The sequence below is a fragment of the Neopsephotus bourkii genome, unplaced genomic scaffold (assembly GCF_033783945.1).
Source record: "Neopsephotus bourkii isolate Nb327-2 ecotype Australia unplaced genomic scaffold, CSIRO-AGI_Nbou_v1 NB_1768, whole genome shotgun sequence".
Lineage (NCBI taxonomy): Eukaryota > Metazoa > Chordata > Aves > Psittaciformes > Psittacidae > Neopsephotus > Neopsephotus bourkii.
In genome coordinates this window covers 3084526-3112450 of record NW_026902242.1, presented here as the reverse complement: position 1 = coordinate 3112450, position 27925 = coordinate 3084526, and the positions used below count along the sequence as shown (strand labels likewise).

General features: G+C 39.6%; 3 protein-coding genes across 5 annotated transcripts in view; 1 reads left to right on the top strand and 2 right to left on the bottom strand.

Annotated features, from left to right (window-relative positions):
• Positions 1 to 2: 2 nt before the first annotated feature.
• Positions 3 to 9639, bottom strand: LRRC39 (leucine rich repeat containing 39). Of its 3 annotated transcripts, none has more exons than XM_061379020.1 (9): positions 9077 to 9639; positions 6717 to 6878; positions 5707 to 5812; positions 4542 to 4698; positions 4002 to 4138; positions 2826 to 2971; positions 2292 to 2444; positions 1306 to 1430; positions 3 to 226 (listed from the first exon to the last, which is right to left on the bottom strand). In XM_061379020.1, exons 2-9 carry the CDS (start codon positions 6839 to 6841, stop codon positions 171 to 173), a joined length of 1005 nt encoding a protein of 334 aa, XP_061235004.1. In that variant the 5' UTR covers positions 6842 to 6878; positions 9077 to 9639; the 3' UTR covers positions 3 to 170. The 3 variants fall into 3 exon arrangements, with proteins under 3 accessions (XP_061235004.1, XP_061235003.1, XP_061235001.1); XM_061379019.1 differs by having other exon boundaries at positions 1306 to 1445; positions 6717 to 6953; positions 9077 to 9627; XM_061379017.1 differs by having other exon boundaries at positions 1306 to 1445; positions 9077 to 9627.
• Positions 9640 to 10646: 1007 nt separating this feature from the next.
• On the bottom strand, positions 10647 to 23920 carry DBT (dihydrolipoamide branched chain transacylase E2). The gene is made up of 11 exons (XM_061379009.1): positions 23782 to 23920; positions 19575 to 19698; positions 19336 to 19411; positions 18303 to 18484; positions 17824 to 17951; positions 16720 to 16963; positions 15804 to 15970; positions 14752 to 14829; positions 13448 to 13639; positions 13218 to 13289; positions 10647 to 12340 (listed from the first exon to the last, which is right to left on the bottom strand). Exons 1-11 carry the CDS (start codon positions 23830 to 23832, stop codon positions 12173 to 12175), a joined length of 1482 nt encoding a protein of 493 aa, XP_061234993.1. The 5' UTR covers positions 23833 to 23920; the 3' UTR covers positions 10647 to 12172.
• Positions 23921 to 24136: 216 nt separating this feature from the next.
• Positions 24137 to 27925, top strand: part of RTCA (RNA 3'-terminal phosphate cyclase) — a 10818-nt gene continuing 7029 nt past the window's right edge. The window contains exons 1-4 of the mRNA XM_061379016.1: positions 24137 to 24337; positions 24459 to 24559; positions 25752 to 25895; positions 27292 to 27415. Coding sequence (XP_061235000.1) covers positions 24293 to 24337; positions 24459 to 24559; positions 25752 to 25895; positions 27292 to 27415 — 414 coding nt within the window. The 5' untranslated portion in view covers positions 24137 to 24292. The remainder of the gene's footprint in view (positions 24338 to 24458; positions 24560 to 25751; positions 25896 to 27291; positions 27416 to 27925) is intronic.

The window sequence follows — 27925 nt, the reverse complement described above, 5'->3', positions numbered from 1 at the left end:
TGTACAAGGAAAAGGTCTTTTATTTCCCAGTGTGAGTGGGAATTCCAAATATGCAAACCAGTTCGCATCAGTGGAAAAATAAAATCCCTAGGAATATTTGAAACCTGTTGTATGCCTCTTTGCTAGGATTAAGTATGCTTGGTATTTTCTTCCATTCACAGTTACATTCTTTATTCAGTAGCATTCGTGACAGGAGAAGGACCAGAAGTGCTGGTTTCCACATTTCCTGAAAGACAGTGGGTTAAATTAAGGGAAGTTAACATACTTTATTTTCACTTTGAAGTTCAGGATAGCTTTGTATTTCCTCTTAAAATGTTTAAGTAGGCCTAAGTAACCATCAGCCTGTGCTGCTAGGGGAGTCTGTTAAGGAAAAAAACTTTGTAAACTGTCATCTTGATGTATTTTTGCTAAATTTATTATTCTGACATGAATTATTGATGAAGAGAAAGCCGGTTTGGTGTTATGATTAAAGAGCCTTTCAGTCCTTCAGGTTTTTAAGTCTTCACAATAGATACAAAGTGTTCCCTTGGATCTTGATTTTAGGTGCAGTGAAATTCTCTCTGCAAGTAATAGCTGCCACCTGCACGTGTTCAAAAGTGCTTGTTTTCAAAGAATCGTAAAATCCCAGTCTGGTTAGATTTGGAAAGGACCTTCAGATAATCTAGTTCCAGCTTCCCTGCCATGGGCAGGAACACCTCACCCTAGACCATGTCACCAAAGGCTCTGTCTGCACCTTTCAGCTGTTATCTTTGAGACTAGTAACAGTGTTTTTTAGTCACAAGTGATGTAGGAATGAGATGTAATTGGAAGGGTGTTTTAAGTGACCGGATTTGCTGACAGGGAAAGCAAGTGGTGGGAAGCATCTGTTTATCATGGGCATCTCCCCCTTACATGCTGCTTTGATAGTCACCATCTGGACAACATCAAGAAATAGGTAAAGTTGATGTTAGTAAGACAAACAGTGCTGGAAGACCCACACTGTAAACTGATTAAATTGCAAATACTAGAGCCAGTCAGCAACTTCCAGTTACACAGGCTGTAGGTAACTAATCCCAATATTGCGTGGTTCCAGCATGTTCCTACTAGAATACAAGCTGTTCATGGGAAAGCTCCAGGGCCAACCCCTGATAAACTCATCCCTACCCTCAGTAAAAATTTGTTCACAGCTGTTTTGGAGAATGTTACTCAGTTATTAAGATTATTAATGTTTCATTTGTATACATATCCTGGCTTGCTTTTTATCCAGCTTATCCTTCCCTTCCTCACTGTATTCCAGAGAGATAAGAGTTAATAAAAACCCCATACCTGTTTTCTTGAGAGATTCCTGGATATACACGTGCATGAATTCGATGCCAAACATTTCCTGTTGCTCCTCCTCTTCTTCATTCTCACATGGAGGGAGTGTTACCTCTAACTCCAGTGGGTTGTCCCTGAAGTTGACAAATCTGACAGTTCACCAAAAAAGGTTACTCTTGCAACAAGTTTTGTCCAGAGACAACAACTCTTTTGAAACTTAACTATGATTCCTCAAACAGTATTTTCAGCAAAAGAAGTCTTTTCTTAACACTAAACTTGCCATTATACTGGTAGTATGAAGTAAACTAAACCATACCTTGGCCTATGCTTGAGATATTTGTTTAAAGAGTTGCTGCTTCTTCCAAGCTAGCTGAAAACAGGGATTGTTTTACTGGGTTAGACGTGATTTTAGACTAGCATTCTTTCTCTCCAACAGTCAGCATCCAGTAACCCAAGTGAAAATGCAAAAAAAGGAAACTTTCACAGTACACAAAATATTTCTGATTCTACCCATTAAAAATGTACATCCATTCTTTTTTCATTTCTTGAAGTACAGGAGAGTTTTATTTATATCCTTACACCTGAGCCTTTTTGTTTAATTCTGAGCAGTTGACTTCTCTGTGACAAACTGTCTCATTTTTATGCGTGACATGTATTTTTCCTGTCTTGGCTCTTGGCTTTAGAGAGTGACAGCAAAGGACGATTAGAAATGGTGATTTGGACCTTTCAGAAATAAGAAAAGGTATTAGTCTCCTATTCCATTTGGGACTGTAACCATCGTAGCTTACTTCGTTAAGTGAGTGAGGATACACAAAGCTTTCTTGACCAGATCCTCAACTGTTGTGACTCAGTGTAATTCTACTGGTTTATATGGTATTGTGTCTATCTGTACAACTGTGGACATGTCTTTTCCACTTCTTAGTTTCACTCTATGATACACAGCTCAAGGGAGGCTTTAAAACTTATCTGCTAGTATTTATGTTTCTGTTACTTACCTCAGACTTGTCATGTCCTTCATACAAGCTGGAATATTCCTAAGTTTATTGTTGCTAAGAACAAGAGTACTAAGATTTTTCATATTACCAATGGTTTCTGGCAAAGAGGTTATCTCATTCCTTTGAAGCCATAAAGTGTGGAGATTTTCCATCCTGTAAAACAGTTATTTGTGCAATCGATCAAGATTTAGCAAATTAATCTTATCAATTATTATAAAAGTAATTCATTTTTACAGTCACATAAGGAACGTTCATTAAGAATATAACAATTCTGACAGGAAACCCTGTATCCCAGATAAACACCTAACCTCTGATGGAAAATGTAATTGGCAAGAAATTATAATTTGATAGTTGACACTGAATTTGTTGTTTATTGAATGGATTTTTCCAGCTCATCCAAAATATCACATTAGAGCTGATAAATCTTAAGTTTGCAGTGAGGTTAACATTGAAATAATCTTTTGAATTATGATTTAGTAATGAGAATTTCAATGCAGTGGAGTTCAGACTAAAACATCTTTGAGCTTTATTTACCTGTCAATTGCATCAGGAAGCTCCTGGAGTTTATTCCCCCCCATATCTAACCATTCTAGACTTGGCATGTTGAGAAGGGCTGAAGGGATGCTTGTAAACTGGTTCATGCACAGATCTATGTGTGAAAGCTTCTTTAAATCACTGAGCTGAAAAGAAAGGTAGGTTTAATGGAATAGCTGTTGCATTAGAGCAGTGCTGTAATAATGTTGACTGAAACAAAGAAACACTTTGAAATCATCACGACACATTTTGAAGTTCATAGACACAGCATGGTTTGAGAGTTAGATTAGCTGGTAATACCTGACAGTTACAGCTCTCACCTGGAAGGTACGTGGGTTTGAAACTTGTCTCAATAGAACAGAACTAGGTATTTGCCATGAGCTGTCAATTTAAAAGCTGTCACTTGCAGCAGGTAACCTGTATCCACATAGATTTTATACCTTCTGCATACTGATTAATAGTGGATATTTTCATTTGAGGATTTTTTGTTGTTAGATATTACTGTTTGGACTCACTCAGTTTTGCAAGGCACTGATTGCTGTCAACTATTGCCACTACTTAAATGAAACAGGTAAACATGGTTACATATTCATCTCTATCTAGGAGTCTAATACTTGGAGATGCAGGGCTCACTCACATTTAGGTCAGTCCAAATTAAAGCTCAATTGTAGGTGAGCAGTTGTTTATATTCTCTCTTAACATTTCAGAACAACATTCGTTCAACTCTTTGTGCATAAATACCTGTATAAATCACACTACCCCTCTTCAAACGTAACAGCTCTGGTAAAGATGCTTGCAATTGTGTCCTGGCATATGGTACGCGTTTGCATTCTCTGCCATAAAAGGGAACTTATCTGTGCTAAACCAGCAAAGACTTTTAGCTTAAACAAATTAACATCAGGTGTATCACTATGTTATGTGATAAAGGACTACCAAGTCCTTTATCTGGACAAAGTAAAGACTGGCTCCTTCAAATTCTCAGGCATATGTATGTCCTCCTCACCTGGCTTCAGTTTGACTAGTCATATAAATATTGTGTTTCTGTGGAGTGCCTGGGAATTCAATACCAAAGCAAATCTGAAAACATGGAGTGTAATGTTTAATGATAATTGGTTTTGGATAAGTTCAAAACAGGCATTCAACAAAACTAAACAAAACAAGCTAGTCTGTCAGAACCTGAGGAGGAAGATCACAGATACTCCTGTTGACAGCCAGTTCCAGTCTTTCCAGATTGACGCAGTTACTTATTTCCTTAGGAACAGATTTGATTCTATTGTAACTGAGAAGCAGCTCTTGGAGGCTTGTCAGCTGGCCTGCAGAGAGCAAAATGAGAAATGAGACATGTTCATTCTATCTGAGATACAGTATTACTTGGTTTGTGTTACCCCTTTATCGTTATACCAGTGCAACATGTTCTCACTATGTATTTTTCAATAACACTTTTCTAGCTGCACTCTGATGTCCAGTACCTGCTGTGCTTATGTGTGCTTACCTGCTTTTGTCTTATGGGGAGCTTTCATAAAGAACTGTCTCCTGCATCTGGCCATCTGTCTGGATTTGTAGGGGATCCATGGCTCCAAGCTCTCTATTTCACTGTCAGATTTCAATTGCCTGGTCTCTAACTACCCAACAGGATTCTTAGGCAGGCAAAGTGCACAAAACTGTCATGTTTTTGTAAGATAGAAAAGCAGCTAAAACAAAGAAAGGACAGCTCACCGATTTCTTTAGGTACACTTTCAATGGAGTTCCGGGATAGATCCAAAACAACAAGACTGTGAAATCTGCCAATGAAGTGAGGAATTTTCTGCAAACTCGTTCTGTGAAGCTGCCACTCCTGGAGATGGGCTAGTTTCAATAAGCACGAAGGTAGCGTCTAAGAAATAGGAACCAGAAGAAATTCAGGTTGGTATACAACAATATAGCCTTAGGTAGAAGTTGTAGTTGAAACAGCAACAGTCTTTCCTTCTGAAGCCACACTGTAACATACCCCAAATGAACATCATCAATGTGGGCCATTCTGAACACAGATTTAACCTGTTCAGTTTTCCTCCCAGGAGTTAGGTATCTGCACTACTGTCACTGCTTGAAAAGCCACAGGCTTGTTTTGGTTTGTTTGGTTGTTTTGAAACAAAGCCAATATAGCTGAAGATGAGACCACTCTAAATAGCTTTTTGCATTTAAACAGTGATCTAAGTTGTATTTCCCATTCTGTTAAGAAAACCAGTGTGCAGCTGAGAGTGGATGAGCTGAGGGACAGAAGAACTATGATGTCTGTATGCTACAAGTTCTGAACAAGGAACACTGGAGTATTGCCGGATGGGACTGTCACTCACACTGCCCTCAACACAGTCTAATTCTCATAACTTCACAGAACTGGCATCTGCATTCCTGTATGGCTCTGAACAGACTTCTTCCAGTCTGTCACTGATTTACAGTTAGCCACTTACCCCCATGCATTAGAAACAAAAGTAGTAATATCCTGGGGATTTACAGGCTCACTTTCACTTTTAGAAAGGAAAACCAGTATGAAATATTTCCATGCAGCTAACGCAGAGGGTTATCCCCTTGATACATTTCAGTTGTTCTGGTGTCATAATGTTAAATGAGAATTGACATAAGTAAACTCATCATTTGCAGGGTAAATAATTCCTAATGCAGAAAAGCTTTTGGGGCTATATTTTTGCAAAGTAATGCTTTATATTCAGGACTTCAATAATCAGCTTGCTTTTACACTCTCACAACAGTGTATCTCAATTTGTTGTTAGCAAAGCACACAAGTGAGCACTTCACAGATTAAAAATAATACAACTGTGAGTGTAAAGTTGGGAATAGTAGTTTTCTAATGCATCAGTCATTCAACATTCCTCCCTATCAACACTACCTTCCATTCTTCTTCCTCTATCCTTAAAATTGCTCTCCCATCTTCATTAATAACCTTTTCTTTGAGCTTTGCTAAAGCAGCTCTCTCCTCCCAAACAAGTAGTAGCCTACGAGGGAAAGAAGCTCTGTCAGTGGTGCAACAGTAAATACAGGCAATAGTCACTATCTATCCGTTGTATTTTCTGGAACAAAGGGACAGTTGCCTTTTTGGATGTCAAACAACACTTATTACAACTGGATGCTAAATATACTATCAATTTGAGGGAAGACAAGAACACAGAGTAATGTCTGGCTGAGGCAATTTATAGGAATTCTATTTTATAGCTCTTCAAATTTACAGTTGGAAGCAAGACATAACTTCATTCACCTTCGTCATGTTGCAGCAGGGCAACAGAATATACAGTCATGTGGAATGAAGTTCCAAAGCTGTTTATTTTGAAGCCATCTCCTAAAAAGAAAGCCTTCAGTTCACCAAGTGTAAGTGCAATCAAACGAGGTCTATCAGACAGGGATTCTTTTGGCTTGATTTCCCAGGGGGACTTGCACAAGAATCATGAAAATTAGGCAATTCTCTGTTTTTCTGCTTGTATTTTGAATTTGTGATTCCATTTCAAACACATCTGACAGATCAGGAAGACTTCCAAAAACAGAATGCTAAATTTCTTCATATTCCATGAAATTACTGCCCAGACTGGAGCTCAAGAGACCCTTTGAATGCCTTCGCTGGGAAGAAAGCATATCATGTTAAATTTCTATAGTTAGGATATCCACACAGGAGAGGATTTTCATATCTGAATTTAGGGGATTTAGTATATATGCTAATATTCTTACACAGAACACAGTTCTCAGTTTGACCCAACAGTATTGCTAGATTCCAACCAGTGGGAATTCTCCTGGAATAACAACTAAACAATTCAAGTCTGAATGAGTTTTAAACGACCAGCTGCACTCTTCTGCAATGTAACACATGGTCTAGCTTCTCACATACTTACAGAACTACGATTTACCTACCTTCCTGCAGACCTCTCTCTGAATTCCTTTTCCTTCTGTAATTCCTCATTTATCTTGTGTATTCTTACTTCCCAAAGTGTCTTCACAGCAGTGAATGTTCCAACACAAACTGCAGTTTCATTCATGATCCTTACATGTTCAGGTACAGTCACAGCAATCCGACTCTGAATTTCAGGCTCAACAGATCAGCACATGCATCAGTTACCAGATGGGGACAGTGATACAAAAACTAAAATGCTGCAATACCTACTTGATTATCTTGTTGAACGTAGTTAATGCATTGCACCGCCAGAATTTTACCAACCGCTTTCTCTTTATAAAAATAGATAATTGCATGTAGTTACATTTACTTATAATAAGAAATGGTATCCTTGCAATCTCTCTGCATTCTTAGTCAATGAACAACTGCTTCTCTCAATTCCTTCCAATGGTAGGCTGAGTACTGACCATAAGTACTAAATGCAGACATGAGCATTCATTCCCTTTTCAGGAAGAAATTCAGCTGTTATCTGCATTTTAAGGCAGTTAAATCCTGATGGCTGCATCCTGGGAGCTACCTGGTATAAATACTTGTAACTAAAGGATGTTTGTGCTTTAGAGGAACTGAACCGTTGCTGGAAGTGAATGAGGATTCTTTATTTGCATTCGCTTTCTTCACAGTTTAACCCATTATACTATATTTTTAGTTAGTAATGCATTCCTTTTCAGAAAAAAAACTTTTAAAATCCTTCAGATCTCTCAGAACGTCTCTTCCTGTAGCCCTGCTGAGTGTCAGGAGCCACATTTAAAACAAAACTTCAGCCTAAAGTCATCAAGTCCTTAGCGAGATAGTGAATACAGATTTTCTTGAGGAGCAGCAAAGCAGGATCCTCAGTTATCCCGAGCAGAGCATCCCTCTAAGAAGCATTCTTCTTGCTGTTACTGTAGTCATTTGGGGAAGGGTTTGTTTGGAAATAAACTGGAGCCAAGATAGTGATATTCAGACAAGCCTGTGGGGCTCAACTTCATGCCAGCACTCACTGTACTCTGAACACTGATGAGCTGAATGCTTTCTTTCCAAACTTTTACTAATACACGCAGGGACGAGTAAGGAAAATGTCTTAGATATCCATTCAAGCTAAAAAAGTGAGTAAAACTGTCTTCTAAACAAGCAGGTAGATAACAACAAAAGGGGAATTTCAAGTCTTTTCATGCATGTATTTCCCTACAATTGTTGCAGGTCTGTCTTTCTGAGCAATCTTTTCTATCATGTTCCACTATAATTTTGTGTGGTGTGGATAAGGCACAATTGCTTAGCGAACATTCGTGTGTTCAAATAGTCAAGCGTTCTATTTGATGTTTACCATGTCTTTTGTAACAAAGTTGTTTGTAAAGCCTGATTGTACTGAGCTCACTTAATTACAAATGTACAAGCAAATGATAAGAAATAATTGTCAGGACTGATTTCTGTTGTAAAAACAGCATAAAAATTTAATTCTAATGCTTGAATGAAGATGAGCCTGGGCCAATATTAAGGATCTCAACTGTTCTCCCTTTGTTAAGGAGGAACATCAGGATTTGACAGGTGGCACAAACAGCAACCCCAGTGCAGCACAATGCAGTCTGGCATTTGGGCTGCTAAAGAGGAATTTAAGTTTTTCCTGGGTAAGAGAGGATTGTATTTTTTTTTTTTCCTTCAGCACATAAATGTGATCACATTTATTAGTTTGAAGGATTAACTTATCTTTCAGTGGTCCTCGTTGTAATTACCTTTCTCATTTTTCACCCCAATATGCAACAGTATGAGGTTTTTTTTTTTGCTCTGATTAGTAGTTACAATTTAAATAGCTTTATTTTTCAGGATTAAACTTCTACTGAGATAAAGTGATTTACCTGATCCATCATTTCTTGTTGTTTAGAGACACATTTTGAATTGTAAGCCATTTTAGGTAGAAAACTTGATATCTTTTTATATAAACTGCAGAAAAGGGGCACTTCTTAATACTTGTACTACTAAAACCAGTATTGGACTAGACAGTTGAAACAATACTTATTTTTAGTAAAGCTTACACTGGGCAATGCTCTTTGGCCGTGGAAAGCATATTATTCAATAAATACTGCTTTAGAACCACGAAACATGAAAGAGAGTCTAAGTATATGACTTTGTTTTCATGGAGATTTAATTACATTATAACAGGACTACCATCAAAAGCTTCTTATTCTTTGATCTTATTATTTGTCCGGAAAATAAAATCCATAATAACCAATGATTCAGAATTGAATTCCCAAGCATGGCTTACAGCTGCACATTTACTCCCAAGTAATCAGATCTCCCCACAACTTCACCTCCAAGTATCTGAAAGAGTTTAACAGCAACGTACCTCAATTAGTTGGTGTTGTCAAGGGTCTTCGGGGACTCATTGCTTTCTGAGCAAAAGCAGAGATAAGTTACAAACCTGGCCTGTGCTAACGAAACCATTTAAAATCCTCACTCAGACTCCAGTGCAATGTCAGTCTAGTTCTAATTTTAACCTATGCTGAGAATAGAAGGTATCACATGAGGCACTCTGTAAAACCCCCATTTATCCTTCTTACAGTCCTCCCAGTTTGCTGAATATGACTGGAGTCCCAGTAACAAAAGCTACAAACTGGGGGACAGGAAAAAGAACCAAGAAGTACTTGTTATGCTCCACAATGAAAATGAAGCTAGTTTTGAATTCAAAATGACAGCTATTTGCTTTACTCCAGCAATGGTTCTCTGCAAGATAACTGATCTTCAAAGTGCTATTAAACAGCAACACTGACTAATTAGACTAGCAAAAGCATTACATCACTAAGCATTTTCCTTGTTACTTATGCCCATGCTGAAGAATTCTCTTGTTGGAGAATTTTAGTGCAAAATACCAAAGTCCAGGCAGAAAAGTAATCTGTACTGGGTGTGCAGAAGGTTATTATTGATCCAGTTTCATGCTTCCACTCATTAAACATTTTTAACGCTCTATCTCTTTAAAGAACCCCTGAAGAAGGTGAAAGAACAACTATCAGAATCTTTTTCGTCATCCAAATGGCAAGAGAGGGAGCAAGAATCACAGGGATTTAAGGCAGAAGCTCTAGAAGTGGACAATTCTAACCAATTTTTGCACTGGAGTGGAAACTGTGAAGAGGAAACTTCAAAAATGTCACTCATTTGGTTATAACCCTCTTTCAGTAGAAAGAATTTTTCCTCATTATTGGCATTACCACATAGGATTTTATAACTAAAAAGACCCTCTCCAGCCCATGACCAACTAAACACCTGAACACCAACACCTAAGTAAGAAGACACTGACTGCTTTAGTTTTCCATTTTCCAACCTTCTCCTATGGTTTTGGTTTGATTTGGATTTCTTTTTCTTCCTTTAAAGTTATGCAGAAGCAAAAATGATCCAGCAGGTTCTCTGGTACAGGTATTTCTTCTTTCAGTTTTTGAATAGATTCTATGTCACAGTGGTTTCGAACCAGTGTTTTCTGTTGATCTAAAAAAGTCATAAGTAAAAAGCTAACTAACTACTTCATTTCCACCTCCTTAAGAGAAACAGATAATTGGAGCTAGGAAAAACCAAATAACCTTCCCTTTTATTGCAGTTTCTAGAGGCAAAGAAATTTCAAGCTCCTTGTGTAAGCAAAAGTATTCTGTCCCAAATACTTCCAGATCACTTTATTGCTTTCTGTCAAAGAGTCATGTTTCCTCAATCGACTTTCTCCATGGTCATCAGATTAAAAAACACACTGTCCAGACTAAGCTGTTACCACAACAACACACTTGTAGGAAAGCAGACTGTTCTTTTGGTAGTCCTGAGTGCAGGAGGATCTTTAAGACAAGTAGAAATTCATAAAGAAGAAATAGAAGCTTGTCACCTGTCCAGAATTGCCTGCAGAAAATGAACAAATAAAACCACTATAACTACAAGCCTTTGTGGCTTTAATTTTTTATTAGGAATAAATAAATCTCATAAAAATCAAACAGGCGATAAGCACAATATATTAGTCAAACTTCGCAAGATATGACCTAGATATAAAATACTTTTATACCACAATAGAAATATAAATAGCACCTTACATGTATGCTCCCATGCTCCCTCCCCTAGATTACCAGTTTTCCTCTTGCTCAGTCTCAGCATCAAGGATAGCAGAGATTCTACCTCTGGTAGCTTGTGTCTTGCATCTTCACAGCTAATGCAATCAACAAATTTGGTCTACAGTTTTGGAGAATGCTCCTGTAGGGGCAATTTTTGATGTATCTAAAGAAAGGAGAAAAATGTCCATTTTGTGCTTCACGAATTCATTTTTAAGGCCATGTAGCTGTCTTCTCTTGTGTCTGTTTTCAACTTCAATTTCTAGCAGGAATTTATACCCATCAGTTTTCTTCATCTCTCCTCTTAAATCACCAGTGCAAACCTCACCATCTGTTCAGTTTACCTCAAAGCCACATGACTGTTGCCTGTTTGGAGGCACTAACTTGAACCTGTTCATCATGTGCCTCACATCAGAGTTTAAAAAGTCCTTATCTGATACAGTGATATTTTTAATGTTAATTCTTCATTGTATCTGATTAACCTGTCAAACTCTAGTTACCTGAACACCAATGTACAATGCAAGCTTTCAGAACGTGTTCTGCTTCCTGTCAGGCTTTCCCAAGGACAGAAAACCAAAATGAGATTCTCGGTTTTTTCTTGTCTTTCTTTCTTTTGTAACAGACAGATGCTTTCTATACAAAACAAAAATAACAGGAAGGTACTTAAGGCCTGCAGCTACTTCCAGCTTATAAAAATACAGGATATTCTAGAGCATTAAGGTCCTGACAGTTATCAATACATGTTACCAGCAAGCACTTCAATAAATATGGCCTCTTAATTTATAATTTGATAAAGAGTACCTGTGCAAGTAATTGCCAGGAAAAAGTGGACTAGCAAAAGACTCAAGAGGTTTATTCAGTTAAACAACAAAAAGCTCTCTGGACATCTTACAGCAGAAGCATAAAAGGCATTTTATTTGTATATTATTTTTGCATAACTTTTGTAAATTTGGATAATAATTATTAAAATAAATGTATGTGTCCAACAAGGCAGAATGATGAGCATTTCCCTTCAAAAGAGGTTAATCAGATTATAAATACTGCAGATGTAGATCAGTGTCATTCGGTCACACCAGCCTCACAAACATACATATTAGAAAAGGCGAAATAAAGACATTCATTCACCATAATCAGAAGTCACCCCATGATCTATTAAGTTTTGCAGTCTCCTGTAAAAGAAATTACAGCACTACTAATTAAAAGAAGTGATGACTGATAGGCTGATACCAGCTGTTGAGAACTTTTAACCAGACAATATGATATACTAATGTGCGTCGCAAAGGCCACGTGCTAGCAGTGCCAGATTTTGTCATTATTCAGTCTAACTGACAAAGTTGGAAGGCATATTCCAGCCCAGGTTTCCTTTATTTAAGGTCTAGCAGCATGGAAGCAGGGTTCTCCAAGTAAGATTTCCACAAGTTCGAAAAGCGGGCCATTGTAGCTCCATCAATGATGCGGTGATCAGCCGACCAACTCACGTTCATTATCTGTGCTTTAAATACTTCACCTTTTCCATTAAACCGAGGAAGAATCTACACATCAGAGGACAGGAAAAACCAGGAATAGGAAATACTTTCATTAACAAAGCTGTATTTCTTTTACCATTAAGTTGTTAATCTAAATCTAAACATTTTGCTATATGAGACAGACAGCAGTAGGGCCATTGAAAAAACAAAGGCCTTCCCATTATTGCTTGCGCTGCAGATCAGGATATATTGCAAACCTACATAATAAACAATCATATCCTGTTTCCACCAACACGGAGATAGCTGAAGTAGCAAAAATCTTTCTTGACTCAAAAGTCTCTTCCTGAAGAGTTTATTGCACCGTTAGTGCTCAAAGTGAAGACTTTTCTAAACCATTCCCTAAATAAAAGGCTTGCAGGAAGAACACAGAAAAAGTAATTTTAATTTAATATTGACTTCATTTCCACCATTGATCTCAAATGTCTGTATTAAAGATTTAAAGCTTGAAATTCAGGAAATATGAAACACCTTTCACCATACAGAGTGCTGTATGAATTCAGTTATCTGGCTCATGAAACTGAACTTCAGTATCAGAATACTGTTTCAGTCTCATGTTTTCTCCTTGATGACAGCAAAAATGCTATCACCGTGTTGCAAAACCTGTAAGAATATATTTATGTTGTTTCTCAATAATCAGAAGGCTAAACATAGACATGAGTGTAATGTAACAGGATTCTAGAAAACAAATCTGAACCCTTGGCACAAGAGACTTCTATTTAAACATCTGGTGTCTCTAAAAACATCACAAAACTTTACAGTCACAAGCTGTGCAGCTTCTGTAACATAAAGACAAAACATTTATACAACAAAAACAAAACAGAGACATCCTCATTACACATGAACTTAGTTAAACACTCACATCACTGAGGGAAAGTGAATATACCTGTATCTTTCCGAGTGCTCCAATAGCTACCTCAGGAGGTAGTATCACAGGTTTGGTGTAAGTGCCACCAATCTAGAAAAGAAAAAGCTAGGGATATTAATGAAATTAACTTTGTTTTAAGCAGACTGCCTCTTGCATTAATTGCCACAGGGTTTGTTCATTGCATATTAAACTTTGCTAAGGTATTTATTTCAGTTTTCAGCCTAAGTTCCCATTTTACCAGTACTTACTGTGCCAACGTTGGAAAGGGTGAATGTTCCTCCCGTGAGGTCAGTGGTTCCCAGCTGGCCTGCAGAGCCCAGAGACTGTAGGCGATTCAATTCAGAAGCAATCTCAAACACGCTGCAGACTTGCACATTTTTCACATTTGGGACAATCAAACCTTGCTCTGTATCCATAGCAACTCCAATGTTGTGTGAAGCCTGCAACCAGTTTCATTAACTGGATATTAACATAAGCAGTCAACATAAAATCTATTTTCCATAGAAAAGCACTTGAATAAGTCTTCCCTATGTATCTTTTTAACTTAGAAAGTGCTGTCTGTAGCAGGAGCTGCAACTCCTCTATACAGCTTTGACAGGAGAAGGGGATGTAAAAGTTTCAATTATTCCCTTTTCACATCTGCCAAGTGCAAATTTATTTTGGCAAATACTAAATTCTGGAATCAATTTTGAACTGCAAATATTTGACTTTAGGATGATTATATGGGGAACAAACCATGATTAGCACATTTTAATGAGTTCACTAACATTAAAAGGAAACTGAGCTGCCTTTCATTTGCTAGAAAGAATAGGTAAGGATTCATCTGAGAGACAGTGATAAAACAGCATGAAAACAGTTTGTGCTGCAAGGAGCATGTACACATCACTTAAAAAAAAATTTCCTGCCCAGAAGAATCAATCCAGCATCTTGTATGAAAATGAACTCATTTTTACCAAAGCTGAGTTTAAAATACGAGTTTAATACATAAGGGTTGAGCGCTGGAACAGTGGAACCACTGTGCCATTACTAAAATCTGCACTAGAACTTATATGTTCTGATTTTTAAATGCTTAGCTCATCTTCAGGTGAAAAATAAGAAACCACTAGATTAATATGCATTTTTAAGGCAACCTAAATAACAAATTGGTTCTCATTAAGGGAACTACTGAAATAAGATCAATAATAAATCAAATCCAATCTTAGAATCTGGACAGACAAATTATTTTCTGGCACAACACCACAGTTTTGGTGAAACACTGGCACAGGGTGCCCAGAAAAGGTGTGCCTGCCCCATCCCTTGCAGTGCTCAAGGCCAGGTTGGAAGGCCACTTGCTCTAGCGGAAGGTGTCCCTGCCCGTGGCAGGGGGTTTGGACTAGATGAGCTTTAAGGTCCTTTCCGATCCAAACCCGTCCGGGATTCCATGACATCCAAATTATTTTCCAGCACAACACTGTAATTTTGGTTCTTGCAATGAACTTGGCCATTCTGAAAAGCCCTTGTCAGCTGTTAGTTTAGGTTTTCTGCTCACACCTTTTATCAGTACTTTACAAACCTTATATGTGACATTTTGACAGTTTTCATCCAAAGAAGCATTAAGAATGGGATACTGCAATAATCCCAGAGAGGCTGCCTGGTAAATAGAAAAGAAAAAATAAAAGGACAGATTTTTATATTTTAGAATTGGAGACCTGCATGGAAAGGATGGAAAGGTGGGAGACAATTTAGATTATTAACAATATGGCTTAAACTCTCCTAAACTTGTCTGTTGATACTCTGTCATTATTAGGATAGCAGAAGAAAAAGACAACTTACAAAACCAAAATATATATCAGACAGACATATGAAGAGTGATAATCCCTTTCCCAAGTATAATTGAATTTCCTTTTATTTCCATTCCACAATTCAAATCAAATATCCCAAGACAAAAGTTATGAGATTCAGCAGCAATGTCATTCTCAGCTCTCCATTTAGATGAAAATTATTTCAAGGAAGTAATACTAATTTCCCCTAAAGAGAGGGAGCAGAACAAATGCTTACTTAGCACTCTAATTGAAATAGCATCACCAGAAGTTTCAGACTAAGCTATGCATTCAGTGTCTTCACTGATGCCAACAGTTGGAAACGGAACAATGGCAACTAAATGAGTGCAAGTGTTTGGCCTTCTGAACAACAGGAGAGACATACTGATTCACTTGAACAACAGGAGAGACATACTGATTCACCTATGGGGTTCATTACTAACCAAAGATATAAGAATAATAACAATATTAATTATGCATTTCATGTGGGTTTATCTTCATTGAGCTCATAGAAAATACTGACAGCTTCTCAAATTTGTTTTGTGCAATACAAACACCCAGTGATGCTTAACCCCATCACAAATAATGCTTTACCTGCTCCATCCTTCCCCATTAATAAAGTCTTCCCATGATATTAAAATAGCCCTAACTATAATTCCAATAGTAAATTAATAAATAACCAAGAAAAGTTGAGACTTTACTTGTGCCCTGTAATTATTCAGATGATAAAGAGGTGCTTCAAACTTACAACACCATTGATCAGATTTTGACCAAATCTGCGTAAGAGCTCTGCTGCAGGTCTCACCTTTATGAAGAAAGGCATAAAGGAAATCTTAACTCCACGAATTTGGGCTAGAGGTTTCAGCTCTTCTCGCAGCTGCACAAGCTGAGTCAAATCAATCTCATCACAGTAACAAAAGTGGGGGATCTTCAGGGCTGCATTCATAGTCTTTACCATTGCCTTGTGAAAACCTGCAAAATATTCACTGACTTCTTAAACCAACAGAATGAGCTTCTGGCAAGTTATGGTGAAATTTCAGTTATTTGTTTTCATTAAACAAATTACACAACTTAAAAAAACCCCAAACCAAACCACAACAAAGGAAGGACAGAGTGAAGCTCACGTTAGGATCAACTATTCAGCACATGCAACTCAATTTTTACAACTGCAGTATTTCAGAATATATTACTGCATATCCCTCCTATGTATGTATTTGACATCATAGTACAGTAATCTGCACTACTCATTCCAAATAAACACTGCCTGAAAGACAAGCAAAACCTCTTTTATTTTCCTATTTTAATGTGTTTTTTCTTATTTTATGTATTTTGTTGCACGCTTCTCCAAAAGCGTGAAGGCTAAAGTATGCTTAATCATATTAAGCACTGATAAACCCTCAAATTTATGGCACTTTGCCAGTAATTATACTTCACATGTGTTTCAGAATTCCTACCTGTTTCAGCACACATTGAACAATCACAGACTAAAAATGAGTAAATGCAACTTGGAGCCCAATTCCATCCAATTAAAACATGGACAATTATTTCATAAAATAATTACTTCATGCAACACCTTCTAACAGAGCATGTTTTCCTACCGCTTACTTGCACGACAATAACATGAAAGACACTCCTGTCAAAAAGAACCATCTGTTCAAGGATTAACATTTATTAGTAGCCTACTGTGAACTTAGTCTCAAGATTGTATAGTGTTTATTTACCTGTTATAGGTTCAGTTTTATCTTTTCCTGAAAACACAATGGGTCTGGAAACAGGCACAGGAATTTTGCGTGCTTTGTCCTTTGGAAGAGCTGGCACAGTCTCTGATTTTGGCAAAGGTGGGATAATTTCAGCCTTTGGTGATGGAGGTAAAATAGCTCCTGTTTGTTTGGCCAAGTAATTGAGTATATCTTCTTTAAGGATTCTGTTATCTTTCCCTGTTCCAACAATTTCACTCAATTTAATCTGAAAAGTACATAACAAGCTATCACACTTTTGTTTTACAGCAATATAAAAATACTCTATATTGTGAGCTACAATAAAAATTATTTCAGTTATTGATCTAACATATCTACAGTTTTCTTTCTCTTTCTATGATTTATTAGGTACTCAACACTGTTCAAATCCTCCAGAAGGCTCACTAGGTACCGCCTAGCTGCATACTTTAAGCAAGAACTATGAATACTACTTACCTCTTAATTACCTCCCAGAATCAGTGTGAGACCCTTAGTGACATGGTTTAGTGGTGCCCTTTCCAGTCCTGGGGTAACGGTTGGACTTGATGAGCTTAAAAGGTCTTTTTCAACCTAATTGATTCTATGATTAATCTGAGGAAGGCTATTTCCACTGAATTTTCTCTGCTTATTTATTTTTCTCCTAAAAATGCACCATGAGATTTCAAAGCCAAAGGAATATTCATAGATTCGCAGCATAAAAAGAATCAGAAAAGCTCACCTAGTACCTCCTCTGCTCTAATACAAGTCTGAAAAACAGAACAAAGTAGCTAAAGCTGAGATTCCATTTTCCCTCCTCTCTCCCAGGAATCTATTCTGATACTTCTGATTTTTATTCTAAAAGGGTTTTCTTAATCTCCAGCCTAAAGCATCTCAGCTGCATTTTAAGCCCAGTAATTCTTTTTCTATCCACCATAATCATCAGAAAGCACAATCCTCTTCATCTTTACAACAGTTTTTACACATTCAAAATGTATTTGGAAACAAGCCATTTCTCACTGTACTCTCCTCTAGATCCATGTTCTCCTTGTCAGTCAAACTGCTATATAAAAGCTGGATTAAAGGTAGCAGGATCTGGTTCAGCAAATTTACATTGTTCTCCATGGCCAGACGACGAACTGCAGGGGTTGCTAATGTTTTGTGACCTTTTATCTCTTGGTGTGTGTGTTCTTCGTGAGACATAGGAGGTGCTTCAACAACATCTTCTGCTGTGGCAACACCTGCAAACAAAAAAATTAACTTTACTACATTATAAGCATTTCTTGAATTACAACTCCAACCATTCTGTGATTCCATGACAGATGAGGGTTTTAACACTGGGACGGGATGGGATTGGAATGGCAACCCAGCTGCTGCTTAAGCTAAAATTTCAATAGGTAGTGTTGAGATTGTAAATCCTAATAAAGTATCACAGCTTTTTCTACTTAGTTTTCTTGACTTCATAAAGGGGGAGGAGGGAGAGAGAGAGAAAAATCGGTTTTAAGAATTTCAGGAGGAAAAAGTAAACTGTCACTGATGGCTTTATGACAACAAACACAAAACCGGAGAGAGAAAAGCCCAGTTTACAATACCTTTTGAAGCATCGATTTCAATGTCCACTAGTGGTTTTCCAACATAAGCAATTTCATCTAAACTATAATGGAGTTTTCTAATGATGCCATCATAACGACTAGTAATAGTAACAGAAGCTTTATCGCTTTGTACTTCACAGATGCTATCGAACTGAGACACACTATCACCTTCCTTTATGTACCTAAAAGAAAAAGACAAGGGCTAGTATAAAACATGTTAAGTGTAAAAATCCATCTTGTGTGTTCTTTTGATCAGTTATGTACATGCCCACAACTTGAAAATGCATTCTGGATAAGAATACAAATTCTACATAATGGGTACATTTGCTATATACCTTTTGCCTGACTGCTGCGGAACCCTTTGTGGTGTGAAATCACAAATGATTTAGGATACCATCAGATACGGATTTTTACTATTACTTTGGTAAAGCACAGTTTTCTTGACAGATTATAAGCCATCTAAAAATAAGAATGAGCCTAGCTTAGTCTGAATCTAATAAAGTTCTTAGTTTCAAATTGCCAGGATCAGTATATTTTCACCTATTTCTACAAAGAACAAGGCATTTCAACACTGCCTTCCTTCACTGTACACTTTGATTTTGCTTAATCCATTCATCACTGGCTTTTTACAAGCAATTTAATGTTCAAATCTTTTGCTAAAGTCAATAAAGAAGGGGTATAGGATAAAATGATGTGGATCCTCCAGACTAGGTATTTGCTTCCTAAGGTCAGCCTAAGTATAATAAAAGAAAGACCAACTTGAACTCTAAAAACATTCATCACTGAACAAAAGCCTATATATAAGTACAGTTAGGGCATCCCATTCCTTCCACTTCTTCCACTCTCAAATAAATCAGACTGTAAGCAAGCAAAATGCAAAGCTTAGTATATACAGGGTTTAAAAATGGGGAAAATTAAACCTGAAAAACTTCACCAGTAATCCAGAAAACATATTCACAGATACATAACTGATAATACAGCTGTTAAGCTACTTGCTCATTTCTTAGTGTATTTCTATAGAAGTAGAGCTTACCATTCCTTTACAGTCACCTCCGTAATCCCTTCTCCAATGTCAGAAAGCTTAAACTGGACAATTTGGCCACGTGAAACTTAAAATAGATGAACCAGAAATACAGAATGTTTAATACTTGAATACCTCAGACAGAAAAATCTGAATGCATCAAGCATAGTCTACACACCAGTCATAAACAAACTGCGAACGTAACACTCATCAAATAGCAAAGTAAAAGAAATGTTATGATGAAAAATTACCAGCAGATGTTCTGAATAATCGCTGCTGATGACTAAACTTGAGGGCAGATTTGTCAAACACGCACACATATTTTGATTTTATAAAGCGAATGCTGCTGCACGATCTAACCCGGTGACTGCAAACCTGGGGGAGAGAAGTCTTCAGTGTTAATACAGTGGACTGAGGAATGCAGAGCTCATTCAATATTCCTGATGTAACAGTAATACTAAACCAGTTTAATCCTACTTTATGTAAAAGATGTTCTTATGGAAACACAATTATACTGAATGTACAATAACCATTACATTAGCATAAGCTTTGCCAGGTTTTAACTTCTTTCACCAACAAAACACATGGGGAGATCAAAGCCACAATAACAAAACCAGTTAACAAAAATCATGACAGGATCTTGCAAGAGATTCATGCTTGCTATTGTTTCTCTAAACAATTAGTTTAATCAGGACACACACACATAAAGCATACATAATATCAACTACATCAGCCATTGGAAATATTCTTATCCAGAATAGATGCTGGCTAGAAAATCCCAGGGCTAGCTCCCTAGGCTGCAGGAATAATCAGTGGGTTTTCCTTTGTCAGTTCTTATTCCAACCAAAGGTTGATCAGAAGTACTGACTGCAAAGGGAATTCACACCAGAGGGCACAGACAGTTGCCCTTTTATTTCTGTTAATATCTAGGAGGAAACCATCTTCAAGTAAATACCATTTCACATAAACTTTAATGCCATTTTTTAAGGACTGGGAGTGAGATTGTTTTCTCTCTTGGTTACAATTGTATTTATCCAACTTAAAGGGTCAACGGTTCTTCAGGCAAAACCTGATGCTTTACGTAATCAGTCATGATTTTGGTCAAAAGCAAAGCCAGTAGCACTTGCATTGACAGAAACAGGCATTTTATCATTCAACTCAACAGAAGTTAGTTCAGACCCTTTCTTATTTACTAGGATTTCTTAAAGCCAATGTAATTCTGGTGTTACATTTTCTTAGAGTGCTGCAAAATTAACAAAAATCATTCATCTGTGGATATTATCTCTAATTAATTTAGAGATATGAAAAAAAATTCAGGTGCTATAATGTACCTCAAAACTGTAAAATTTAGAAATTATCTTCTGAGAGGAGCCAGAAAACAGCACACCTGCATGGGAGAGTTTGTTTCAACTTAAAAATCATTCCAGTTATTACAGAGCAAATGAGACTTTCTGATTTCCCTCCCCACATCCCACATCGCTCAACTACTTAAATTTATATTACACTTTTAAAAAGTAGAGTATTCAGAAAACGGAACCATTCTGAAGTGACAATGTACATATTTTTGTGTTATTTAGTCTAGCATTGCAAGTTATATTTAATATCCCCTTTCTTTCAGGAACAAATGTTTATACAAGACAATAGAGGACACAATGAAGTTATACCAAGTTACTTTTCAGCTGCCTGTTACTTGTATCTGTTGATCTAGACACAATCTAAAGACTGTATCTACTGATCTACAATGAGTATTTTTCTCATTCCTGTAATAAGCAAACAGTAAATCATTTTTATTAGTTCTCCAAAGAATCTTCACTTTTAAAAAATCAGGTAAACGACAGGACTGACAAGTCTTATTTTAGGAACACATTTAAAATTCTCAGTTACAACACTGGTATATAATGTACATCTTCACAAACCTATCTTCTCCTGTTTTTAATTCTGTATTTCTTCTCACTTCAGTCCATGGCTACTTTTTCTTTTTGTCCAGATACACAATAAGGCTCGTTTCTCTTTATATGACCCTACATGGAAAACATTCAATATTTACCTGAGAAGATGATCACAAGGAGCACATCAGATCTGTAAAACTATTTCTAAATGTGAAGTTTCATAATGCTTCCCATGTGTTTTTAACATTTGGTAACCAATGCAGGTAGTGAACTAGTAATACCACTGCAAAAAAAAACCAAACTGGTTTTGTTACAGAAGAGTTTCAATACTGTAGGAATAATCCAAAATCACTGCATTGATTTGAGTTTTTGCACATTCTCTACTATAAAGTTGGTGTGCTAGTATGTGAAAGCAGTAATACAGCACCCAATCTCTTCACAGAACAGTGTTCTTTTCTAACAAAGGGAAAATTAAAAGCCATTAAATAAAGAGGTTGCACTTATTAATTTCAGTATTTAATCATCATAATGCTATTTTTTGACTGTCGTGGTTTAAGCCCAGCCGGTAATTCAGAACCACGCAGCCTCTCACTCACTCCCCCCTTCTTCCTCCCCCTGCTCCTGGAGGGATGGGGAGGAGAACAGAAAGGATGTAACTCCCATGGGTTGAGATAAGAACAGTCCAGTAACTAAGGTATAACACAAACCACTGCTGCTGCCACCAATAATAATGAGGCAAATAACAAGGGAGGAGAATACAACTGATCACCACCTGCCCACCGGTACCCAGCCCGACACGAGCAGTGATCTGGATCTTTTGGGTAACTCTCTACAGTTTATACACTGGCCGTGATGTGCTGTGGTATGGAATACCCTTTTGGCTAGTTTGGGTCAGGTGTCCTGTCTCTGCTTCCTCCCAGTGTCCCCTCCTCCCTGGCAGAGCATGAGACTGATAAAGTCCTTGGGCAGTGTAAACATTAATGAGCAATAACTAAAAACATCAGTGTTATCAGCGTTGTTCCCAGGCTGAAAGTCAAAACCACAGCACTGCATCAGCTACTAAGAAGAAGAAAAATGACTGCTACTGCTGAACTCAGGACACTGTAATGCTGAATAAGAAAATAACAAAAGCATATAAAGGCAAAATTAGTTCTAATATCCACAGCATATCCATCCACATCTCTTAATGTCTGGAAAAATATAGCAATAAAACCCCAACAAGCACATGGAAGCTATGTTTACGTCACCACTATTACACTATATAACAATTTAAAGGCAACAATGTCACAGTAAATAGCACCTTTCCTATGCCAGTCTTCAACGTGTGGAGTTACTGTGGTGAGAAGAAACCGAGAGCCCCCTCCACCCTCTCACTGAGGACACCTCAGCCTCTGGTATCTGGTTGAGTAAAGCTTGCGGTTTGAACCAAGACAACATGGGAGATGTATGCTAACTGGGGGAGAACTGCCTTGCCCCTTGTTTTCACTTGGATTATTATTATTAAAAGATGCTTGTTTTCCTGACATTCCACGAAACATCAGTGACATAATTGGAAACCAACACTCTTCACTATGGGAACAAGACTATAATACAAGAAAGCAGAAGAAAGCATGAGATAAGTCTCTGTGGTGGTGTATGAGTGTGAGATTGTAAGCGTCCTAAAAGGCAACTAGATAGATTACAGAATCACAGAATCACTGGGGTTGGAAGGGACCTCTGGAGATCATCTAGTCCAACCCACTGTCAAGATTCACTTCTTGAAGTATGGTAAGGTGTCATGTCAAGGCTTCTGGGATTCAGAGGAATAAATTTCCCCTTACTTCATCTTCCCTATTCGTATGCTTTGTACTAGGGCAGCCGAAAAAGTTACTGTGCTGTGAATTCCCAAAGTCCAGCCTAATGTTACCGCTTTTCTTTTTGCAATGTTTAGCCAGATGCCCATATGAAATCGTGCAACTCTGATAGGATGATGCTGGACAAGGTGCTTTGACATCTAGTCCAGGTCATGTGTTGCCTAGATAATCCTTCAGGTCCCTTCCAACCTGTTACTCTATGATTCTATGACGCTGTGTGTGTAAACTACACCGCCTCTGTGCAGATGCGGTATGTCAAGGGGCAGAGGAGGCGCGATGGCAGTGTAACGTTCAGGCAGCGCAATCGGATGACTAAGAAATAACAGAAGGTTGGCTGTCGGCGGCTTACTGCAGGAGGCACACGCTTCTGTCACAGCAAGCACGGGCCATGGGGAGGACCCTGAGGGTGCTCTGCGCGGCGGAGGAAGGTGTCCAGGGCTCCCTCGGAGCCAGGGACACTCCGGGGCGGCCGCGTCCCGTCACCTGTGCACCGTGGACCGGCTGCGGGCCGCACCGTCACCTGCCGAGGCGGGCGGAGGGCACACGGGAGGGCTGAGGGGAGGCGGCGAACCCGCGAACGTGTCATGTTTGCTCCCAGGGTCCCTGCCCGCTCCCGGCTGGAAGCAAACAACGGGACCCTCGGGTTCCGCCGCCGAGGCAGCGATGCGGCGCGCTGTCCCCCCCTCCGGGAGCGCAGGGACCCCCGCTCCCCTTACCAGGCGCCGCGCAGCTCGGCCGCTGCTCCTCACAGCGCTCAGCGCCGCCATCTTGCTCCGGCCAGCGCAGCCCACCCGCACCGCACACCTCCCACCGACCGGCCAACCGGCACCGGCCGCGACAGCCGCAGCCAACCAGGCGGGGGGCGGCGGCGGGGCCGGAGCGCGGGGCGGAGAAAAGACACCGCTCCCGCCGGGGCCCTTAGGCGGGACGTGGTTGGTTTTCCCACGCCACCCCACCCCGCTACGCGGCTGCCTCCGGCGCTGGGACCCGGCGGCTGCTCCTCACGCAGCGGAACCGCTGCTGACAGCCCACGGCGGGCGGGGTGGTGTCTGCGTTCTGCGCCTGCTCCAAGCAGCGGCCCCGGCAGCGGCCTCGGCAGCGCATCGTGGGGTTTTCCGTGGCATAGCGGGGCTGTTCCGCCGGGGGCTCGCCGTCTGCAGGACCCCGCTGGGATCCCGCCGGCGCGGCAAGGGCCTCTGCGAGAGAGCGCTCCGCTCACCTCCGGCCATGGACGGGGACAGGGTGGAGGTTGACGGCGGGATCATGGAGGGGGTGAGCACCGGCGGCGGACTCGGGCTGGCCTCGCCTCGCCTTGCCTTATCGCACCCCGGGCAGCGGCCGGCCGGCCGGGTGCGCAGTGCCACAGCGCCTGACGAGCCGTTTCTCCGTGCAGGGCGGGCAGATCTTGCGAGTGTCCACGGCGCTGAGCTGCCTGCTGGGCCTGCCGCTGCGGGTGCGCCGGATCCGCGCCGGGCGGAGCCAGCCCGGCCTCAGGTAATGGCCCTTCCCGCGTGTGAGGCCTTCCTGGGCCTGGCTTTTGATTGAAGTGCTTCCAAGAACGAACCGCGTGTGTTCCCCCTGCCTTGAGAAGGGTCGGGAAACCCGCTGTGACTCTTACATGGGAGGACCGAACGTGAAGAAAGGCTCGGGAGTGAACTGGACATTCCCGGCAAGAGCGTTCGAGCCCTTAGCCCCGAGCGTCTCCGAAGTAGTTTCAAAGGTGCTAAGCAGAGTGCACAGGATGAGCCATGAAATACAGCTGAGGGCATGCAATGCCTCAGCAAAACGTGGTTCACAGAGTGGATGATGTTAAGAACAGTTAGGTTTATTTTCCTATTCAAGTTAGATGAAACAAATGGAAATGCAAGTACAGCAAGACAGGTAGCCAAACTGTTGGCTCTGTTGTGGTTCTGGCAGCAGCTACTGGCTGGGCTCCCGTTCAGTATTGCCATAGATACCCACTGCATTTTGCCCAAGCACTGGTGATGCTGCACCTTGAATCCTGTGTTCAGCTCTGAGCCCCTCACTACAAGAGAGACATTGAGGTGCTGGAGCGGGGCCAGAGAAAGGCAATGGAACTGCTGCAGGGCCTGGAGCACAGGTGTGATGGGGAACAGCTGAGGGACCTGGAGGGTTCAGTCTGGGGAAGAGAAGGCTCAGAGGGGACCTGATCGCTCCCTACAAGTGCCTGACAGGAGGATGGAGCCAGGAGGGGCTGGGCTCTGCTCCCAAGGAACAAGGGATGGGACAAGAGGAAACGGCCTCAAGCTGCACCAGGGCAGGTTTAGATGGAGCTGAGGAACGATTGCTTCCCCAGAGGGTGCTCAGGCATTGGAACAGGCTGCCCAGGGCAGTGCTGGAGTCACCGTCCCTGCAAGTGTTCACACACTGTGGAGATGAGGCCTCAGTGTCATGGGTTAGTGGTAGCCTTGGCAGTGCTGGGGAACGGTTGGACTGGATGAGCTGAAAGGGCTTTTCCAGCCCCACACTGATTCTATGATTCTAATGCTGCTCCTTTGGCTCTTGTGAACTCAAAAGTATTCTAGGAACCAGATCAAATTTCTGATCCTTGTTTGATCTGAAATTTGGACCTGTAGTGTTTATTACTTCTTTAGTAGTTCTTTTAATGCCACGTGCGTATATAATCTTCTTGCATGTATCTTTAACTTTGTATTGTCACTCCAAGGCCTCAGCATCTGTCTGGATTGGAGATCATCCGAGACCTATGTGATGGGAAGCTGGAAGGCGGAGAAATTGGCTCAACAGAAATAACCTTCACTCCTGGGAAGATCAAAGGTGGAACACACATCGCAGATACAAAAACAGCAGGGTATGTCTTTGTACGTGGATAATGCTGACCAGTGACTGCTCTTCCCTGCTTTTGGTAACTCTAAAAATATGACAGAAGACATTTGGTAACTTTAAAATTGTCACAAAAGAGCAGGGGGGAAAAAATCCCAACTTTAATACATGGGTACTGAGCCAAAATCTGTGCTGCCTGAGCCACATGCATGAGACCGAGGAACCTCTAGTATAGGCAGGATACATATGAATAAAGTACATACACGTGTAATAGCTTTAGAATTACAATTGATATGTAAATTGAACACTTAAATGTTAAGCAACAAACACCTACCGATGTATTTAAAACTTTACCTGTTATTTTCTCACATCAGGTCAAATGCAGCAAATTAGATAAATATCTCAAATCCTTGAGATCTGAAATAATCACTGTACAATAAAGTAAATGTTGGAGTTTTACTTACACATAGTGATATGATATGGAATACTAGGGAACTGGAAACATATTCTATCCATGGTTCTTTGTGCTTGTATTTCTCCTCTATTACAATATTGGGCTCTTTGTTCTTGGAATCTGTTGCAAGTGAACAGTTGTTTGGAAGCATAAGCCAGGTTAGGCATACATTAAAGTTCCCTTTAAGTTAAGAGAAATATTTTTCTGAGCTGCAATTGTATAAGCAACCAAGATGATGCCTTGTACTTAGCACAGAAAGTAAAAACAGTGCAGCAGAATGTGTAATTAAACACAAGAAGAAGGAAAAAGAAACAAAAGGAAACAGTAGAGTTCATAAACATTCAGAAGGTACTTAAGGAAACAAAGCCATGTTTTCTTCAGTTCAGTGGTGATTACTGTTTTCACAATTCAAACTCACGTTTGAAACCCCTGTGAGATAATTGTTTGGTTTTGCTGAACAGAATTCCTTTGGGAAAATTCCTTTTGGAAGTTTTTTATCTATGCAGTGTGAAGAGATTCAATGGCAGGCGAGTCTTGTATCTAAAAGCAGATTTTCTATACCCCTGGATTTTCTTTGCAGAAGCATGACCAGCTTCTAAACAATTTTGTAGTTCTCTAAATATTTTACTATTAAATAAGTATTACAACGTTAAAATTGCTGCCTAAGCCTTTCCTGGTTTTGCAGTCTGCTAGGTAAGCCTATTTTTCTCACAGTCCCATCACTAAGTAAGCTGCATGACTTTTATTCAGACAGGAGTATTAAAGACACAATTATTATGAAACAAAACCCTCCATATTTAGGCTTGCTAAGGACATGAGGTTTTAAATTACTGTTTTTTGAGACCAAGCTTGTAGATAATGTTGAAAATCAAATACGTAAAGGCTCTGGAAAATCCTTCACCTTTGATATTCTGTGGAATTGTATGGAGGATGACTGCACAACATTTAACTGTCCTGTGATTCTTTTTAGGAGTGTGTGTCTCCTGATGCAGGTAGCAATGCCCTGTGTGCTGTTTGCTGCTTCTCCATCAGAACTTCATTTAAAAGGTGGGACTAATGCTGAGATGGCTCCTCAGATAGACTACACAGTCATGGTAGGGAAAAGTTTCTTTGGCTTGGTGCATCTTTCATGCATATATATAAATGTAACTACTGTACTTCTGTTCCTCTTACTGCAAGTTTATTTGTAACTATGGAATTAGTCATGGGAATGTAACAGTATTAGTGTACTTCATGTAGAGAGCAGCCAGTGTTTCATGGGATTCCCTAGCTTTTGCTTTTAACTAGTCCGTTTGCTTTCAGTTACTAAGGAAAACTTCATTTAAAATACATTCTTTGTTCTAGAAGTGCAATGAATTGTTAAGAACTTCTTTTCCTCTTTCCATAAGAAAATACTTTTACACAAGGTATCATTCAGAATGAAGTGTGAAGAATGTCAGATTAGCTGCATGGATGACACTGGCTCTCTTTATTTTTATAATGTAACTGAAATTTTTGTGTTAAATTTTTTCTTCTTTTTTTTTTTTTTTTTTTTTTTTGAAAGACTGCATAAAACAGTGGGGAATTACAAATGCAAAACAGATTCACTCTGTGGTTTTATATCT

Excerpts from the sequence above, each read along its gene's own strand:
- LRRC39 (XM_061379019.1), bottom strand. The coding sequence starts at position 6,841 with ATGAATGAAACTGCAGTTTGTGTTGGAACATTCACTGCTGTGAAGACA. Across the intron at positions 4,139-4,541 it reads AAGTGTACCTAAAGAAATCG|GCCAGCTGACAAGCCTCCAA; the intron begins GTGAGCTGTCCT and ends TGCTCTCTGCAG. Across the intron at positions 227-1,305 it reads GGAATCTCTCAAGAAAACAG|GAAATGTGGAAACCAGCACT; the intron begins GTATGGGGTTTT and ends ACTGTCTTTCAG.
- DBT (XM_061379009.1), bottom strand. The coding sequence starts at position 23,832 with ATGGCGGCGCTGAGCGCTGTGAGGAGCAGCGGCCGAGCTGCGCGGCGC. Across the intron at positions 17,952-18,302 it reads TGAAATCGATGCTTCAAAAG|GTGTTGCCACAGCAGAAGAT; the intron begins GTATTGTAAACT and ends TTTTGTTTGCAG. Across the intron at positions 12,341-13,217 it reads GAGCACTCGGAAAGATACAG|ATTCTTCCTCGGTTTAATGG; the intron begins GTATATTCACTT and ends TCTGATGTGTAG.